Raw genomic sequence first — 20,055 nt, 5'->3', positions numbered from 1 at the left:
CAATTTAATTCACATTAATTCTAACCCCTGCAGAGTAAGGAAAATTGGGTAAAAAAGGAAAAGCCCCAACTACAAGCCATACTAAATCATGAATCTGAAGCAGAATAAAATTGTAATAAACCTGGCATTAATTTTTAGCAGGGTGCTTCTGGGAAAAGTCTGCTTCATCACAATCCATAGAATCCACACTTTCAGAAATGTGAGTTACAACCTTCAGTTTAATTTTTTTAGTTAGGACCACCAAAAACTGACAGAGAAGCTGACATCAAGAGATCTCACATAATGCCAGTACTTTGCTGGGATGAAAAGAACTTCCCCAGGGTGCAGAACACACTCTTGAAAAGGAGCCTTGGCAAAATTTGGGAAGTGTTCCAGGTCTGGATTCTCCACTTCCACCTGAGAAAAAAAAGGATTTTTGTGGTTTGTTATTCACTAGAAATGGTCTCCCCTCTAGAATAATAAACATAAACGGATTAAATCTTGTACAAAATCATTTAAACACCTTGAGTATTGAAATTACAGTTTTGTTTTCCCTGTATTGTTGTGCTGGTACCACATATAACTGGGGCAATAGAGAACATTACATGGGCAACAGCAGTGCACACCAGATGGTGCTGCGGCAGCAGCAAGTGTTCTTGCAATTTTAACCCTGTACACATATCGCTCTCTGGTGGATACTGGTGATGTAGCACCTTCTGCCCTGTTGCTGTCCGTGAGAATGTGACCCAGCACAAAGGAATCAGAACCATACAGAAGTGCTGCACATTCATACTCGTATAAGTTAAAAGTTTTCTCCTCCTTTGCTACCAAAATGAGACGAGTCTCTACAGCAGACCATGTTTCACAGCACTGACCACAATTCCCTGGACACTACTCCTGCCTGCTCCCTCTCTCTTGATTATGAAATATAGTAGCGCTCGGCCCCAAGATTCCTTTCATCCAGGACACTTGAACACTGAACTGTAATAATGCTTGCTGCCTTCTCATGTTTAATTCAGAGACCAACAAGGTCCCATATTTCACCAGCAATTTTATAATGAAGACACAATCATTTGTAATTTTTTAAATTGTACAGCTGCCTGTACTGATCTGCTCTAATTAAACGCTGTATATTTCTTAGGGTGGTAAAGCTACACTAAGGTAGCAAACATGAGTAGTAGTGTCTTTCACATTATTCCTTAAAACCCACTCGGGTGAATGGGGGGACAGTAAATGTTGATCATGAGTGACTAATTTCTAAGTGTGGACTAGTTTACAGGCATAGGTATCATTGTGGCAACAGCCCACAAAATTCTGCCTTTGCTGCCCAGGAGAGGAGAATGGAAAAATGCAGTAAAAGGCTTGTACCTGGCTTGTGTTGTGTAACAGCCCAGACTGGTGAGGATACACTTTGTCAGTGTCTTCTGGGGAGTACAAACGAATGTATTTTCTTCCAACCACCTGTTATATAGAAAAATGAAATATAATGAAAAATGAATATATCTGATCTGAGAGCAAACCATAGTGCAGATTTATTCAACGTATTCTTGGTATTTTGTCACAATAACCTGGGCCAGGAAGTTCTGCAGCGGATCCTGGTGTAATGGAGAGACAGTACCCACAGGCCCAATCCAGGCATTTATAGTGATGTCATCTTCGTCTCCCTCACCAAGGCAACAGTAGTCAGGGATACTGATGTCCTGCTTAAGTTCAGGGACCTTAAAAATAAATCACACAGGTAGGCACAACATTTTCAATCTGTCAGTTTTAAATTAAAAAAATAAAGCGTATTTGAAACATCATAAGAATAATTCCATGCACATGTTTATGCTGCAGAACTCTTATTTTCTTTCAGAATCAAGTGGATATATTTTGTCATTATAGCTGAATCTTACCATTATTTTATGAAAGCCTTCTCTAGACAAAAGAAAAATTGAAGCCTTGACTACCTAAAGACATACTGTTATGGCAATTATTATTTCAAGGAAATAAAGCAGCAATGACACTGCATTTCTCAGTCTTAAAATGTCTCTCAATGTTGCATTAAAGAACCCCTTAAACTAATTACAACAATTCCCAGTCCTGGATCTGGAGGGTCAGTTTGTCTGCAGGTTTTCTAGGTATCTGTGTGCTGCATTTTTATATTTATATTGTTCTTATATCTCTGTAAGCCATTAATGAGCTGATTTAGGAACTGATCTGAAAAACAACAGAATCTCCACCCACCAGGGCCAAGATGGAAAAGGAATTAGTGAATCTGAGTTCATCCTAAGTCCAAGAATCTGCAATATAACTCCTGAAGACAACTTACAAACATAATATGATGAGTGAGCTAAAAACCTATGAAAGACAGATTCAGAGATACAGATCCAATTTCCTTTCTAATCAAGAGCTACATTTCTCACATTCTCTCTTGAGATAGAAGTTTTTTAATTTATAGACGGAGTCTGTTACAAGATTGCAGTCAGACTTTTTGTTTAAAATAGAATGACAGTAGCTGTATGGTGCAAGCGTGTTCTCACCTGATCAAAAAGCTGGTGCTGGGCTAGGTATCCTATACCATTCCCTCTTTCCTGTTAAAGACACTGTAGGTTATACCTCATAGTTCTAACCAGCGCTAAAGAGACCCTGATATCAATTCGTAGACCTACCGGTTGGAGAATGTAGTTGTCTATGAATTCATTGACTGTGAGCAGAATCTGTGACCATTCATCATCGGTGTATCTAGATCCAATTTCAACTGGCACAGTCCGGCACCCAGCTACCTGCCTCAGGTATCCAAGACTGGCAGAAAGTGTTAAAGAGCAAAATAATTAACAGACATTCATTGCAAAAGTATTTAAGCACAAGTCATAAAACCTACTCCTTTCTGGTAGCATACTTGGAGATCATTCAGGTTTTATCTGTCTGTCCAGGAATGTCAGTTTGCTGGCAGGGTAAATGTTAAGCATTTTGTGTCTGCTAAAGAGAGGATGCTTACATGTTTACTCCTCAGAAATATAGTCACTGAAACTAAGAATGCTTGTCCCATTTCAGCTCAAGCTATCCTTTCTCCCTTTGTTAATACTGTATCAAAAGGCTACATCTTCATTTCTAGAAGAAAATGTTGCATTTTTTTAATGACTGCAGTACATAAGAGAAAATTAAATATAACTTAACTAAAAGATAACTAAAAAACTTCCATCCATTTTAAAAGTTTCATCCAATTCACAGTCACAGGGAGCCAGAGCCTATCCTGGCAAGCAATATGTGCAAGGCAGGGTACAGCCTGAACAGGACACCAGTCCATCGCAATAACTTAAAAACTTTTCAATCTAAATTGTTTGTGTAGTTCATTAAACAGTTAAGATGACCTGTAAGATATAAGCAAATAGACTAGTTTTTCATTTGTGAAACAATAAAGTAAAATATTTACCTCCACTGATGGTCCTTGAATGCAGACCAATGGTTTATAATGCCTTCTAATATAACAGGCTTCTGTGGGATCAGATAATCTGTTCTGAAACGCTCCAGCGCTGGACAGTGTAACCTAGGAAGCACCAGTGCTGGATTAATTTCTGGAACAGAAATTAATTCTGTCTTCAATTTCTGTAATAAAACACAATTGTGAAAATATGTATGTTTTGTGAGTCTGCAACACATAGAAGATGCTCCATTGATAAAGTCTATTAAAATAATCAGAAAAGAAAAAAGAGATTAGATGTGACTGAACCATTGGGAAATTAAGTATAACATATAATATTATAACAGTGCATGCATCAATCTTAAAAATTAGAATGTAAAATTAGGTTTCAGACTGTGAGATAGGAACAGATGGATACAGAGTCAACATGAGAAGAATATTTATAAATGAAAAACAGAATTCTAAAGACTCAAAAATGGTTTAACACAGAATGATTCTTAAGTCTCAGGAGTCACTTACAGACAGGTTAAAGCAACTAAATCACAGCAATGTAGATTAAAGGCAATCAAGAGGAGATTTGATCCCAATATATAAAAACCTAAAGAGTAGAGATAGGGTCAACCCAGGGAATGTCTTTAGATACAGTAATGAAACAAGGAGATGGTGGCCTAACTGAAAAACAAAAAAGTATTAATTTTGGATGTTGAATAGGAAACTATTTTTCCCATAAAGAGCTGTAAGGCATTTGGAACAGGCTTCCCAGACAGTTTATTGAGGCACAAGCTTTGAGCTCCTTTATAGCCGGTCTCCTTCTTTCTAACAGTCTGCCATATCTAGATATCCATGATATTAGTGACTTATAGCATCCATATTCGAGACTCTTTGCTAGGGCAGGGGATGACCCAGTTGTTGTTCTGAAGAGATACACTATTCTGAAGATATTGGAAAGATGTAGCTATATATATATTTTAAAATTAAATATATATTAAAAATTAATACGGGTTCTGGATTTTGTTAGAGGAATCAAGAGTCTTCAAATCTATGTGGGTCAAACTAATTGAATTGTCATTCTAAAGGTATAGTGTTAGGAGTATGCTATTGTGCTATATATGCTAAAATGCATATTGTGAGAATTTAATACTGTAGAATTAAATTAAGGACTTACAGTGCCTTGCAAAAGTATTCACCCCCCTTGGACATTTTCATATTTTAATATGTTTCAGCATGGAACCATGGAAATACATGATGTATTTAACTGAGAATTTGTGCTCCTCAACAAAAGTACTCTATAATGTCAAACAGAAAAACAAATCCAGACATTTTACTAAATTAATTAAAAATTAAAAACAGAAAATAATTTAATGCATAAGTACCCCCCCCAGAATTAATACTTGGTAAGAACCGTTTGGGTAAAGAGACTCATCTTGACACTGGAATTTTTGCCCATTCTTCTTGGCAAAATTGCTCAAGCTCCATCAAATTAGATGGGGACCATTTTCGAACAACAATTTTTAAGTCATTCCACAGATGCTCAATCGGATTGAGGTCTGGGCTTTGACTGGGCCACACTAGGACATTAACCTATTTGGTTTTAAGCCACTCCAGTGTGGCTTTTGCTGTATGTTTCGGGTCACTGTCCTGTTGGAAGATGAATGGTCTTCCAAGTCCCTGTGCTCTTGCGGACTGCAGCACGTTTTCCTCCAGGATTTTTCTGAACTTAGCTCCATCCATTTTTCCTTCTATCTTTATGCGTTTTCTAGTCCCTGCCGCAGAGAAGCATCCCCAAAGCATGATGCTGCCACCACCATGCTTCACTGTAGAGATGGTGTTCTCAGTGTGATGTGCTGTGTTAGGTTTGCGCCAAACAAAGTTCAATTTTGGTCTCATCAGACCATAGAATCTTCCTCCAAATTGCTGAGTCTCTCACATGCCTTTGGGCAAACTCCAGCCGAGATGTGATATGAGTTTTTTTCAACAAAGGTTTTCTTCTTGCCACCCTTCCGTATAAACCGGATTTATGAAGTGTGGATGCTATTGTTGTCTCATGCACAGTTTCTCCCATCTCTGTCATGAAGGAGGTGCTGTAGTCCTCTTGGTGGCCTCCCTTACTCTTCTTGCCCAGACATTCAGTTTTAGAGAATGGCCAGTTCTGGGCAGATTCACAGTTGTTCCATATTTTCTCACCTTTTTAATGATGGACTTCACTGTGCTTCGAGGTATATTCAATGCCTTGGAAATTTTCTTATATCCTTGGCCTGACTGGTATTTTTCTAGAACCTTGTCTCAGATCTGCTTGGAATGTTCCTTGGTCTTCATGGTGTAGTGTTTCCTCGGAAATGCAGTAAGTGGGGAAGCTCCCAGACACAGGTGTACCTTATTCTGAAATCATGTGGAACACCTCAAGTGCACACAGGTGGACTCCAGCCAAGTAATTATGTGACTTGGAGAACAGAGGTTACTTCAGAGGTAATTTAGGTGTGTCAAAGCAAGGGAGTGAATACTTATGCATTCAATCATTTCCTGTTTTTTATTTTTAATTAATTATTCCAATTCTAATTTGATATTATAGAGTACTTTGTGTTAATGAGTGGCAAAAATGTTCTTATGTTCTTACATGTTCAGCACTGGAAATGTACAAATACTGTTTACTATATGGAACGATCTTGCAGTGAAATGAAGACATTTTAGAACAATACGAAATGTGTACAAATGTTATCATTTGGCAACTCCGCTGTTGCTCAGAGCATTTTCTAACACACAAAAATGTTTCTGTGTTACCAGTTTAACTGCCTTAACATGCAATTCAGGGAAAGCAGTTGCGATAAACCTGGAAAAACAATGCCCATTTAAGTCTAAAACGATTTGTTAGAAGGCAGTTGATCTTGGTGAATAAAGTCTTCACTGAGAAACTTTAACATACCTTCAAACAGTGGGTGTCATTTTGGTCAGTATTGTGAAGTCTCCTTTTCTTCACCCTATTCTGCAGGATACCAACAAGCTTTTGAAGCAAATTGTCCATGATGACTGCTCCCATCAACAGTCCCATGTCACATGTTTTTATAGCTTCCTGCACAGTTTCTTCAGTTGGCTTGCTCTGACATAAGGCAGCTGTTTTGAAGAGGCAGCCATAAGAGTAAACACGCCTCCACTCCTTATCAACGTCTTTCCATGTACCTGTGTTTAGTTTCTCCCAGGAGAAGTCCAGGATGATCTGACTGATCTGTAAAAGTTGAGATGCCATTGCTTGTCCATACAGCAGCTCTTTAGCCTGTTGTAGCATGGCGATGATACTGGGGTCAATTTTCTCATTGAACTGTTGTACAAACTCCACCTTGCTTGGGGGTAATGCAGTCTTTATCTCACTCCACAGGTAAGCCATTTTGTACTCTTCAAAAAATGAAGAGGAAAAACAGTATCAGTAGTCTAGCTAATCCTAAACTAAAATGTCCTTTTCCTTGGTATCAATGTTAAGAAGAAACAAGAAACTTCAGAAAAAGCAAAATACACAAATGAATCACAAGCTTTAGTCTATCATGTCAAATGAGACTAGTCATTTTTATTTTGCTGTACATGCCAATAATGAATCACTCAATCACTCCCATTCCCCCATCTTTACAGAACACCAAAAGCCATTACAGTAAACCCTCAGTTAAAAGGACTAATATGGCTGAAGGGGTGTCCATTAAACTACAGATAACGTCTCCCAAATGATATACTGTAAGTACATACTATATAAAGACTTAAGAACAAAAAATCATATAAACTGATTGTTTAAACAAAAATTGCAATGAACATAATGAAATTTGTCCCTGTCATTTTTATCACAATATACAAACTCATTTGTTGTAAATACTGTATAAAATGCACTAAAGCATACCAAACACAACTGACACCCATTTCAAGCAACCGATATTCCTGAATTTTAAAACTATTAAGTATCTATTTTTACCTTATTTATTTATGCATTTCCCCTTTATCTGAGTGTGTGTTCAGTGTTATTCAGCGTTAAACTGAATGTTTACTGTACTACACATACAAAAGCGAGATCTCACTTTGGTATTTCAGCTCTAAATGTATTTGTATCATTATATATACACATCATTTTAGGTGAAAGTTGTAAGTTTTTTCGCACAAGCATTGCTAACCAAGTCGAATCCCATTGTATCTCTCAGAAAAGGCACGTGATACAACCCACTACATACGACCTAAGCATTATGAACAAATTTAAATCAACAGAGCTATTGCCTTTATATCACCTTTAAATGTCGCACTACAAACATTTTTACAACAGACATATTACAACCAAAGCTGTAAAATGTTTTAAATCTCAAACGTACTTGTTTTAAACTTTTAAAAAATAATCTTTTGTGTCTACAAAACACAGGACGTCGCATGCAACCAAGGTAAGACAGTCTCTATGCGCATGTGAACTTAAATTCACTATGCCAAGGCAGCAAAAACTTTACATTAAAACACCCGTTAACAATAGAACTCTCCAGGGTGAACACTTACTTGTATGATGCATTTCATGCTAAACTGCAGAATATTTCACAAATGTTCTTGGACTCATCGTGTGTTCAAATCAGCGATCCCAAACAGAAAAATGTTTAGTTTGAGTGCGCTTGATTAAAATAGACATCGCGAAAACGACATAAGATTTGTTAATCCTGGTAGTGATTAAGAAAAATATCTGATTATATCCGTAAATGACTGTAGCACTCTCGATATAAAGAATTTATGTATAGTATAATAAGTACTGGATTAAAATTGCATGTTCGTTTTCAGTTTGTGCTACATGAAATGCTGCCCGAGTGGAAAACTGAGCTTTCACTCTTGTCTTGGTTCAAGTTGAAGACACAAACTTCTCTTGCCACAGACAGGATTACAACTTGACAACTTGATACTGTATGTAACTGGCAGGAATATTAGAATTCCACTTTAGAATTAAGACATAGACATACATGATTCACAGGAACTGTATGTTTCTGTACACGTATTAACATTTGCAATGTGCACGGTACACATACAAACGGTACGCATCCGACTTCCACCGTAAGAAATTCGAGTTTATGGCTGATTATGCTTGTGTAGACTCCACAATGAACTTCGCCAGGTTTAAAAATTAAACATGTTCACTTTTCCACAATACCAAAAACGATTCCACAAAACTTAAGTAAACTAAACCCGCACCTACACAAGCACATCAGAACCGTTGCGCTCTAATTTCCTACAGTTTTTTAAAACTAAACCTTCTAGAATTTCCCTTAAAGAACATTGGCGATTGGTCGTCTTAAAGCCATATGCACAATTTACGCAAACAAAACAACGTGGTTTTCAAATAGAACATCAACATATTTACAGGATTGTTTTTAAAGGAATATAACCAAATTAAAACATCACATGGCTCCTACATTACTGGCCTCTAATTGTTCTTTACCTACAATGGAACAATTACCTACAACCTAAATAAAAGGAGCTATTAAAAGGACTCATTAATGTCCTTAGGAACTTAAGGAAGTTCTCACAGTTTGATTTAGTCAGTCTAAAAGAGTCGGATCCTTTCACATGGCTGCCTTCTTATTCTGCTTCCTGAAGGAGACACATTTTGGTAATAGGTCCATCTAAAACATTGGTCTTTGTTTAAATCTGTACTTGTTTCACAAGTCCCCTTTTATCTGGAAAGCACTCCACAATCTTCCCCATTAACCAGGAATTCCGCGGAGCAGAGTCATCCACCATCAGGACCAGGTCCCCAGGAATGAAGTTTCGCTTCAGCTGGGACCATTTTTGGTGTCTTGAAGCAATGTTGGATACTCCTTCGTCCATCAACGCCAGAACAGGTCTGAAATGTATTAAACCTGTCTCCATCTTCATCTCAAATACAGGTCTTCCTTCTGAATAATCCAGAAGGTAGCAATGGCTTGGTCTTCTATAACAACAAGTGGTTTGGTGTTAAGGCCTCCAAATCATTGGGGTCTGTGGATACTTTTGTTATCAGTCTGCTGTTAATTATGGATTCCGTTTCGCACAATACTGTCCACAGTGGAATTGAGAATTTTCCTTACAAATCGAATTAATTGCTCCCAAGGTCTACTATGATGCAATCAAGTAGGGGGATTGAATTTCCAAGAGATGTTATGTTGCAGAAGAGTGTCATGGATCTTGGCATTGTTCCATTCTTGTGTGGGTTCTCTAAATTCTCGCTCAGCCCCAATGAAATTCGTTCCATTATCTGAGTAGAACTCCCTTTCCTGGCCACTTCTAGCAATAAATCGGCGCAGGGCATTCATACAAGTGCTAGTGCCTAAAGATGAAGCCACTTCAATATGCACAGCACAAATTGCCAAGCATGTGAAAGTTACCCCTTATCTCTTTATTGTGCTCCTACCGTGCTTGAACTCAAAGGGCCTGAAGTAGTCCACACTTACTCTGGTGAAAGGAGGGTCATCTGGCAAAACCCTGGCTGAGGGTAGTCTGCCATTTGCTGTTTTCCTGCTGTTCCATGCAACTGCCAACATATGACGCACTTGGAGAGAATCCTTCTTTTTGCAGAACTTGCAACCAGTATCCAGTACTTTTCACACAGCTTAGAAAGCATATGGTTAACACCACCATGCCCAACCATTTCATGTACGTGTCGGAGGATCAAAGTAGTAATGTGAAGCTCCTTTGACAGGATAATAGGTTTTTTAGATTCTTCTGGCATAGCAACTCTACTGAGTCCGCCACATACTCTTAGAACTCCACTCTGAAGGAAGGGATTGAGCTTGTAAATGGTACTAATCCTCTTCATGCACTGTCCCTTGAGTAGGGTGGAGATTTCCTCAGGGAATGTCTTGTTTTGAAAGTGGCGGATGATTTCCAGCTCTAATCTTGTCAGATCTTCCACAGAAAGGCGACTTTGTTTGGCCTTTGCTCTTTCTAGTTCCACCTGTCTCTGTGGGTTTTCTCCCTTCAACTGATTAGGGATGGCTGCCGACTTCCTTCTTGACCTACTAAGACTCAGAAGCATGTCCCTTAATCTTAGAATCCACGCCACCACACGTTTCAACTTTGTCCAACACGAATAATAATTGATCAATTTCTTAACTGCATCATTTTTCCTAACAGTCACAGTGTTTACCGTTACAGTCCCTTTTACAAGACCTCTGCGTTTTTCGGTTTCCATCCTTCGAGCATTATCTGGGATTTCAGGCCAGTTCTGTTCTGAACTTCTGAGAAAGCTTGGTCCTGAGATCCAGACCTGGTTCTGCAAAAACTTATCCACCTTCTGTGTATCCGATTCTATGTATATTATAGAATATATTAAAGTATATGCTATTCCATGAGAAGCAAGTCATGTTCCAAATCCGGATCCTTGATCTCCTTGGCCCTTTCACTTCCTAGGATGGTAGATAGGACCTTGCGACTGTTAGCTTCCTCTTCACTGCTAACTGACTTGAGGCAGTCTTCAACGTAAATGTTATGCAGTACTGTGTCCACAACACAGCTCCTGAATTGTGCTCTGTGATCTTCTGCACATTTCCTAAGGGCATAGCTTTCCACACTGGGAGATGATGTCACTCCAAACAGGTGTACAACCATTTTGTATTCCTCCATTTCCTGGCTTGTGTCCCCATTTGGCCACAAGAGAAATCTGAGCAGGTCTGTGTCTTCTGCAGCCACTTTATCCTGGTGGAACATGGCTTCCACATCAGCCATTACTGCCACTCATTCCTTTCTGAACCCGGTCAGCACACCCAAAAGAGAACTGGTTTGTTCAGGACCCTCCAGGAGCTGATCATTCAAAGACATCCCTTGGAAGGATGCTGCACAGTCAAACACCACACGGATCTTCTGCTTTACTGGGTGGTACACACCATGGTGTGGTATGTACCAGATCCTACCATTCGTATGACCCTGCTCATCAATAGGGACCTTTACTGCATAGCCCTTGTTGAAGAGATCCTCCATGAAGACTGTCTAATCTGTATGGAATGAAGGATTTCTGCTGAACCGTCTCCTCAAGTTCAATCCTCGTTGCACAGCAACACAGTGGTTATTTGGCATACTGCTGTCTCTGTTTCTCAAAGGTAAGCATATGCTGTAATGTCCATCTATAAGCTTGGCTGATTGCAACATCATGGCCATAAACTGACGATCTTCCCGTGAAATTTCACATTGCTCATCCTTTCCAGATTCAGGAAAATGATACTTGAACTGTTGATTCCACAAATTCTCCAGTTGCACAACAGATTTGCGATTTGCAGTGACATGCGACACTTTTGTGAAGTGTGTTTGAACCGTGTTCGAATCATCCCTCAGAGGCCCGTTAATGATCCATCCTAGTTTGGTTTTAACGGCGTAGGGACCATCTCTGACGCTGCTAATAATCTGCCAGGGCTCCATTGCCTCGGTACAATTGCTCCGATTAACAGCCCAACATCTGCTGAGATTTCTGGCAGATATACCTGTTTCAAGTAAGACAACTTATCTGTGTCTTGCTGCCTTGGTATGTTTTCTCTACTAACAGGAATCTCCTTTTGAGACAATGCATCAGGAAGGCTTATAAACTCATTATCTACAAGACTGCTGACATCCAGCCCTGACATCCTGTATGTTCTCAGATCTTTCCTTGCCCATTGTTCGCAACAATATGGCAGTAGTCTTTTGCCACTGATGTTCAACTCCCTCATCAATGCCTCTTTGCAGAAAGTTGCTGTGCTTCCTGGGTCTAGCAAGGCATAGGTTTGCACAACTTTACAGCCTTTCTTTGTCTTCACTTGAATGGGAACTATAGAGAGAATGCACTCACTCTCACCGGCCCCAGTGTGTCCACAAGATCCTCTGTCTGCACCAACAAGTGCACTTGTAAATGACTGCCTTTCATCATCATCTGTTTTGTCTGTATTGTCCACAGGTTCAGCAGGTCTTTCCTTTCTCTTGATGTGTAACACATGTAAGATAACAAGGGGAAGGGTCATCCAGGACAGGTATTTCAGGAACGTTCTGCTCAATATACTTGACTTAGACCTGAGCAAGATGGCCACCAAGAGAAACCAGCTGACCCGCAAATGGAAAGGGCTTAGTCCGAAAAACAACAAACAAAAAACAGGAAACAAAATATATATGCCCTGGAAACAGTGAACCAGGGCAGGAGACAGTAGGTTAATGCGTTTTGGAGGAGATAGTGGAATTAGGTTGGTGTTGGTACAGATTGAAGGATAACGGATTAACGGAAGAAATAAAGGATAATGGTTTACGGTTTGTGATTTGGATATGATGCGGATTTGTGGTACTTTATGGCCTTTGGAACTCGGACTGAATAAGAATTGAGAGAACGGATTGTGGACTGGCTTGGAAGACGAATGAACTGGAGAAACTGAAAAAAACTCCACGAAAATTAAAGAAGAGAAGTGTGGTGGGAGTACTTTTCAAACCTTTCCCTGGAGGCACCACACACAGTAGGATGGCACTGAGAGCACTTCTGACAGTACAACTTCTCATTACACGTCTTGCTCATACAGTATGTCCCTGCCTTATGTCCCGTATGTCCCTGCCTTAAGCAGCTAAAGCGGAGCCCTTTGTTTCTAAACAATGCAAGCTTTTCCTTATGCGTTTTGTTCCTTAAACATTTACAGACCTCAAGAGCATGCTCTCCCTTACAGAATACACAAGAGTTTGTCAATGCACTTGTGGGAGCCACAGAATCCTTTTTGTCCTTATTAAGAGGTACAACTGCAGTAGAGAATGTTTTTTCCACCTTTCTTCTGAGAGGCTGTATTTGTTTTGAAATTTGCACAGCCCTTCACAACATTGCTGTCCTTTATATCTCCAGACACTGGCTGCATTGCTATCTTAGTTTGCTTATAATGCCAACAAGATCTTGAAACCTGGCTCCCAGCTGTTCTTGGACATCGAAAGCTACAGCCCTCCACTTCTCTTTCAACTTGTAGGGTAACTTAGAAATGATAGCTTTCATGTTAGCTACGCTGTCCATTTCACCTAGAGAGTCCATCTCAATCATGGCATTGCAGCAACTAGTGAGAAAGAGTGAAAATGAATTCAAAGCCTCTCCATCCTCGGGTTTAATTGGTGACCAGTTTAAAGCCTTGTCCATGTAGGCAGCGGCTATCCTACATTCATTTCAGAAATTCTCCTGCAACAGCTTCTTTGCCTTAAAATAGCCCTTCTCTGGGTCCATAAGAAGTCAGCTTATTACTAAGTGCTTGGGTTGTCCACCAGTGAGTTGTTCTAAAAAGTAAAGCCTATCCCTGAAACTCTCTGTCCTTTCCTCTACTCCCTGTTCAAAGCCTCGAAATGAACAACATTTAATCCAAAGGATCACCTATGAAAATGGGAATCTCTAACCGTGGCAGTGTGGATGACCTATGTTGCTTCACTAAGATCTCTGTTATATCATTTTGTTTCTGCATTACATCACACAATGCACCAACCAGTCCAACTTCCCTTGGAGCAGGACTGTTAAACCATTGCACATCACCGTGGCTTTGCTGACATTCCAGATGTGCTTCAAATGGACACTCTTGTCTAAATAGTCACTTTCCTGACTGGGTGATTATGTTGCTCACTACTGCCAGAAGCATCAGTGAACACATATGCCTTCCCTTCCTTGCTTGACCAAGCTCAAGTTACTTGAAAATCTTAATTTTAATGTCTGAAACAGCCAAAGCAGTCTCAAGTTCTAGTGCATCACTGTGTGCTTTAAACTCAGCTTCTTGTCTCTCAAGAGCTTATTTTTGCTTAAGAGCAGTTGCTTGAGCAAGTAAAGTTGCGGTTTCTATTTCTGCTTTCACACGAGCAGAAGATGAGGAAGACGTGTGAGAAGCAGACCCTACATTAGAGCTCTTTCTCTACAAAGAACTTCTTTCTCTACTTTGTCTTCTTACAAAGTTTTGACGACACCACAGATATACTATCAGCAGGACACACTTCTGCATCAGTCTTCCTGGCTAGCTCAGTCCGTTTATGGACTTCATGCATCCATCTTTCAGTTTTTGTGATAAATTCAGCAAAAGTGGCCATTCTGGGCTTATGCCACTGATGCCATTTATCAATAACGTCTTCAGATATGCACTGCCACATCGAATAGTTGAGCTCATCACATTCCTTATGCAGCTCTATGAAATCCACGTTTAACCTGGTTTTTACTACAGTATGTCAATATTACTGTCATTTTCCATGAGCTGTTCGATCTGATTCATTTTATTAGTTATCTGCCTTAATTTTGCCTTTCTTGATCCCAAGAGCCGAGAAAGCTTATCCTCCTTAGCTCTATCTGTAAGCTATACGTCTCTTTTAGAAGTCGATAATTCTGCTGAGCCACACTCCATGTTTGTTCGTTTGCACAATACAGCACGAAAGTTAAGCAACTGCAATGAATCCACACTTGGTAATTATTCCACAACAATTTCCAAAAACTATTGCAGCACAGAAAACTCTCAATGCTATGCAACAAGCTTTCGGATTTTAACTTCAGAATCGCAGGAAAGTTCAGTAACGTTATCGCTACGTAAGGCAGATATGTACGTATTAACGATGTTCTTGCCAGCTTTTCTGAGGTTCTATTAACAAACATACGTAACATCTGTCACCTCTAGTAGCGTGAAGCTAGCTACATTAAAGGACGCTGGCTTGGCAGCACCTTTCAAACTAAAAGTCTCCTAAAACCTGCCTCATAAAAAATAATCCTGGACCAGTAAAAGTGACATTTATAGCACAACAACAATTTCTACACCCTCAACACTAGGTGGAATGTAATAGATAGACCCACAGGTAATATGAAATTGCCGTTCTTCATTAATTCTTTGCTTTCTTGCAATCTTCTTGCTGTTTTTATATCACATCCTCCTTGCAAATTGACACAGAGCTGTGCACTGCTAGACAGGAAAAAGTCTCATTGCTGACAAAAAGATAATTGTGCCTCTCCAAAAGTAGTTCAAATCGATTCTACAGACCCACAGCTAATAAACAATCACCATGGTTTTGTCAGATAAGTGTCTTTGCTAAAGTTGGTGGGGCTTATAGGACCGCTTGCTGTTCCCAGACTGGGAACGTGCATTGATGGACAGGAAGTGGTCTCACTCCCCTCCCAACCAAACCAAAATCTGTACCTCTTCAAAAATACTCAAATCTATTCTACAGACCCACAGCTAATAGAAAATCACCATTGTTTTGTCAGATAAGTGTCTCTGTCAAAACTGCTGGGGTTTGTAGAGCACTTCCTATTTCCTGACTGGGACCATGCAGTGATGAGAAAGGAGTGGTCTCACTCCTGTCCTGACCAAACAAAAATTTGTGCCTCTCCAAAAATACATCAGATCTACTCTACAGACCCTCAGCTAATAGTATATAACCATGGTTTTGTCATATATGTGTCTTTGCTAAAATTGCTGGGGTTAATAGGACCATTTGCTGTTCCCAGACTGGGACAGTGGAGTGATGGACAGGGAGTGTCTCATTCCCCTCCCATCCAAACAAAAATTTGTGCCTCTCCAAAAGTGACTCAGATCTGTTCTACAGACCACGGTTTTGCCATATTAGCGTCTTTTGCCAGTGTTGCTAGGGGCCTTTTGGGGGCTGATACTAGATTTTTCTCAAAGGACATGTTATCGCAATGTGGGCATTGTTAACACTTCACCAGTGGATCATCCTTTCTGGTTTAAAATAAAGTGTCAATTTCACACTTTTTTATTAGAGTGTATCAAAACAGCCAAAATATTGGATAGACCTTCAATGGTGATGTGTCTTTCCGGGGAAGGTGGCTCTGCCACAGACATGGTATGGAGCCTTTTTGATTTGATCCGGTAATGTGGAAATGATGGATAACATGTTGCCCAAGTACCAGTTGATAATTGATTCCCCCCATGCGTTCCGATAGACTGGGAAGTAAAGATGCATTGCAGGTGTTCTGCATCAAAACACTAGACTTTCTCTAAATCAGATCAGCTTTTATTATTTTAAGTGTATAACTACTCAGACAGTATTCAAATGCTGCTTCAGCTATCTGGCCTATTATCCTTTGGACACATAAGTTCTGCACAGCACAGGGGGGAGGAAAAACCTCATTTAACTGCAAGAAACCCTCCGGATGTCCACAGCTTGGGAGTCCAATTTTGGATCATAGATGTTTCGCGGGAAATTCTCTAATATTAGATTCTATGTCGATTTTACCTGGTTCGGCATCTACAGTTATTTTTGGAAATCTGAATAGCTTTAGATCCCAGGAGGGTCTTGAAAGTCTTGTGTATTGTTACAGGTAACGCTGTCTGTTTCTTTGTCACTGATTGCAAGCTATTCAAAGACTCTTTCAGTGCCTATGCAGTAGAGTTGATATGTAACTCTTCAGTGGCTCCAGATTTTTTTGTGTTTCATGAGTATTGGCATTCTCAACTGTGAGTACATGGTTTGACCAACATATGTCTCTGTCTGATGCCTCCTTTATTTCTAGAAAACAAACACAACGTTAGTTTAGTCTATAGTATGTGTTGGCTGTGTTGTAATGTTTTGATCATTTGCTTTAATTCTAAATTTCTGTCCAATGCATGAAAGTACCGCCCAATAGTGCCCACCTCTGCTTAAAGATTTTCCTTCATGACATATTGTTAATTTAATAGTACATTGCACTTTACCAACACCTTCCAATTACAACTGCAGTTCGCATTGGAAAGTGCTCTGGGAATCTGAATCACAATAGTTTGCGGACAAGAGCTAAATCGATGCTTCCAGACCACTGTTTTCTTACAATTCTTGTAATTCTGTGTGACTGTGTTCTCTAGCAAAGACTTGTGTATGAGGGTCGATAAACTCATGAAAAAATCAGATATCTGTGCAACCAAAAAATGACTGACTTCACGTATTCACAGTTCTAGCAAAAGTCTACATGGGAAGTAATAAAGGTACTGTTTACTTGGCCACAAACAACCCAGGACATAAGGGGAGTTATTAAATCGGCTGGGTCAATTTCTCTCTTGAAATCTATTGAAGATATAACTTCACATATCTCATCTAACACTGGCTTTGAAAAGTAGCTGCTAGGATTGTTGATGGCAGGTTTGACAAAATGTGTGATGGATGCCTACTACTTTCCACTTCTGTGTCACCATTTACTGTAGTTTGACCTCCCTATCCTGGGAAACCATCTGTTAATTGTCTGTCTTACCACAATAAACCCCCACAATGAGATAATCCAGTGCTTTTAGAGCACCAATGCTGTCATGATACATCAATTTTACTTTTTTTTTGGTTACATCTAATTTATTATGTATTACACTGTTGATTGCTTCACACTTGTTCATGAAACTGAATCCAGTTTTTAATGCCGTGGCTTTAACATCACAATTTTCTGTGCAACACAGAAACCGTACAGATTCAATATCTTTGTCATTCTGTGTCATACCTATACAAACAAAGATAAACCACTCATTGCAAGCATCGCACTCCACCTCGAGAGGTCGAGAGGGTAATGACACCACTCCCTGTCCATCACTGCATGTTCCCAGTCTGGGAACAACAAGTGGTCCTATAAACCCCAGCAACCTTAGCAAAGACACTTACACGACAAAACCATGTTTATGTATGATTAGCAGAGGGTCTTTAGAGTAGATCTGAAGTATTTTTGAAGAGGCACAAATTTTGTTTTGTTTGGGAGGGTAGTAAGACCACTCCCTGCCCATCACTGCACGGTCCCAGTCTGGGAATGGGAGGTGCTCTATAAACCCCAGCAACTTAAGCAAAGACACTTATCTAAGAAAACCATGGTGATTTTCTATTAGCTGAGGGTCTGTAGAGCAGATCTGAGTAATTTTTGGAGAGGCACAAATTTTTGTTTGGTTGGGAGGGGGGTTAGACCGCTCCCTGTCCATTGCTGCACGGTCCCAGTCTGAGAATGGGAGGTGCTCTATAAACCCCAGCAACTTAAGCCAAGGTGATTTTCTATTAGCTGAGGGTCTATGCAATAGATTCCATCCACCTTTGGAGAGGCACAAATTTTCCCCATCCAATTCTGCACTGCAGTTTTTCTAGAGGTGATCCACCCAGACCAACAATATTAAAAATATTAAATATATTAAAAATATTAAAACTGAATGAAGAAGGGTGATTTGCTATTGGCTGAATGTCTTAACATTGCGTGTTTCACCACTTTTGATGGTGCAAATAATGTTTTTTTTTTCCCCTGGTTATAGTTTAAAAAACTGATTGAATTAAAATATTATAAAGGATTTGATTTAATCACAAATATCAGATACAGCTCCTTTAAAAGCTTGCATCTTAAAACCTTTTTCAGTGAACAGAAAAAAAACATTTCTATGAAAAACAAATATAGCAATGACTATTTCTACAGTAATATAAATGGAAGAAAGGTGCTGTAAAATTAATAAATATTTCTAATAATCTTAGATTTGTCAAACTTGGAGATTAGTGGAGGTGATTTAAAATTAAAAAAGGACCCTCTCAAAGTTTGGCAGAATGTTCAAGGAATTACAGTTAACCACTAAGAAATAACAAAGTATGTGTTTCAGCTGCTTGTCACTTCGCTTAATGTTGCTACAGTATACTCCTCATACGCTCCTGTTGTAGCTGAATAACTTTTATTTTGATTGAAATCGGCTATTTACATACACTTCTGGTTCTTTGTGTCGCTTAGTGTAGCTTTTTTCTCGGATGTGTTATGAACTGTGTAAACGTTTTACATAGTGCCCCTTAAAAAAAACTGTCCTGAAGTCCTGGTTCTTTTTCACATTGGCGAATGTGCTTTGAATATAAAAAAGCAACAAGGTTCAGAAAGTTGCAAATTCAAGTCTTTTAAACTTAAAAGACGTATTAAGACGTGTTCGTTAAGGCCTTTTTGTAAGAATATACAATTGTTTGCTTTTTAAGGCTTCGCTTGCAACTCTTCTGATTCAGGTATGATATTGAAATTTAAATTTAATTTTCCTGTTCATACAAACGCATAGAAGATAATGATATTAAATGCAAAATCCACCGCCATACCTTCACCAGGGCACACAGAGGAACAAAGTTGCAGAATTCTTACTCTCGCGCCGGTAACAGAGCGATTGAACTCGGCAGCCAGAGTCACTGGAGGTCAAAGGCACTGTGCATGGTCACGTGATCATCGGAAAACCAAGACGTAGCACTAACGAATGAGATACGTCCAGTTCCTCTACGACGTTGTAGGGGGGCTGAGTGACGTCACGACCCAACAAAACAAGGCGCTTTATCTCGAAAACGAAAGCAGCACAAACGCTACTTTCAACGGCACAATCCGGCTCAAACGTAGCACTAACGAATGAGGTGGGTTTCATCGTTTGTGCTGTTTTTAGGGGGGCCAATTTCACGGAGCTCCGAATTCCATCGTAAGAAATGTGAGCTTATGGCTGACTATGCCTCTGTAGATTCCACAATGAACTTCGCCAGGTTTAAAAATTAAACGTGTTTATTTACATTCACTTTGGTTTCGTTAACAAAAAAAGGAGAAGATGGAGTTTTCCACAATACCAAAAACTATTCCACAAAACGTAAGTAAACTAAACCCGCACCTACACAAGCGCATCAGAGCCGTTGTGCTCCAATTTCCTCCAATTTGTTTAAAACTAAAACTTCTAGAATTTCCATTAAAGAACATTGGCGATTGGTCGTCTTAAAGGCATATGCACAATTTACGCAAACAA

The 20,055-nt window shown here is 39.5% G+C and overlaps 1 protein-coding gene across 3 annotated transcripts; it reads right to left on the bottom strand.

The window, feature by feature from the left end:
* Positions 1-200: 200 nt before the first annotated feature.
* On the bottom strand, positions 201-19,483 carry kdm8 (lysine (K)-specific demethylase 8). 3 transcript variants are annotated; one of them, XM_015360039.2, is made up of 8 exons: positions 19,376-19,483; positions 6,303-6,769; positions 3,395-3,567; positions 2,631-2,763; positions 2,502-2,552; positions 1,548-1,697; positions 1,348-1,440; positions 201-396 (listed from the first exon to the last, which is right to left on the bottom strand). In XM_015360039.2, the coding sequence occupies exons 2-8, from the start codon at positions 6,759-6,761 to the stop codon at positions 232-234; spliced, it is 1,224 nt and encodes a 407-aa protein (XP_015215525.1). In that variant the 5' UTR covers positions 6,762-6,769; positions 19,376-19,483; the 3' UTR covers positions 201-231. The 3 variants fall into 3 exon arrangements, with proteins under 3 accessions (XP_015215525.1, XP_006637132.2, XP_015215526.1); XM_006637069.3 differs by lacking the exon at positions 19,376-19,483 and adding an exon at positions 7,895-8,642; XM_015360040.2 differs by lacking the exons at positions 2,502-2,552; positions 19,376-19,483 and adding an exon at positions 7,895-8,646.
* Between the last annotated feature and the right edge of the window lie 572 nt (positions 19,484-20,055).

The sequence above is a fragment of the Lepisosteus oculatus genome, chromosome 19, assembly GCF_040954835.1.
Source record: "Lepisosteus oculatus isolate fLepOcu1 chromosome 19, fLepOcu1.hap2, whole genome shotgun sequence".
Classification (NCBI taxonomy): Eukaryota; Metazoa; Chordata; class Actinopteri; order Semionotiformes; family Lepisosteidae; genus Lepisosteus; species Lepisosteus oculatus.
Note: the sequence above shows the minus strand (reverse complement) of the source record. Positions and strands in the feature narration are given on the sequence as shown.

Excerpts from the sequence above, each read along its gene's own strand:
- kdm8 (XM_006637069.3), bottom strand. Across the intron at positions 2,553-2,630 it reads ACAACTACATTCTCCAACCG|GAAAGAGGGAATGGTATAGG; the intron begins GTAGGTCTACGA and ends TGTCTTTAACAG. Across the intron at positions 397-1,347 it reads TGTTACACAACACAAGCCAG|GTGGAAGTGGAGAATCCAGA; the intron begins GTACAAGCCTTT and ends TTTTTTTCTCAG.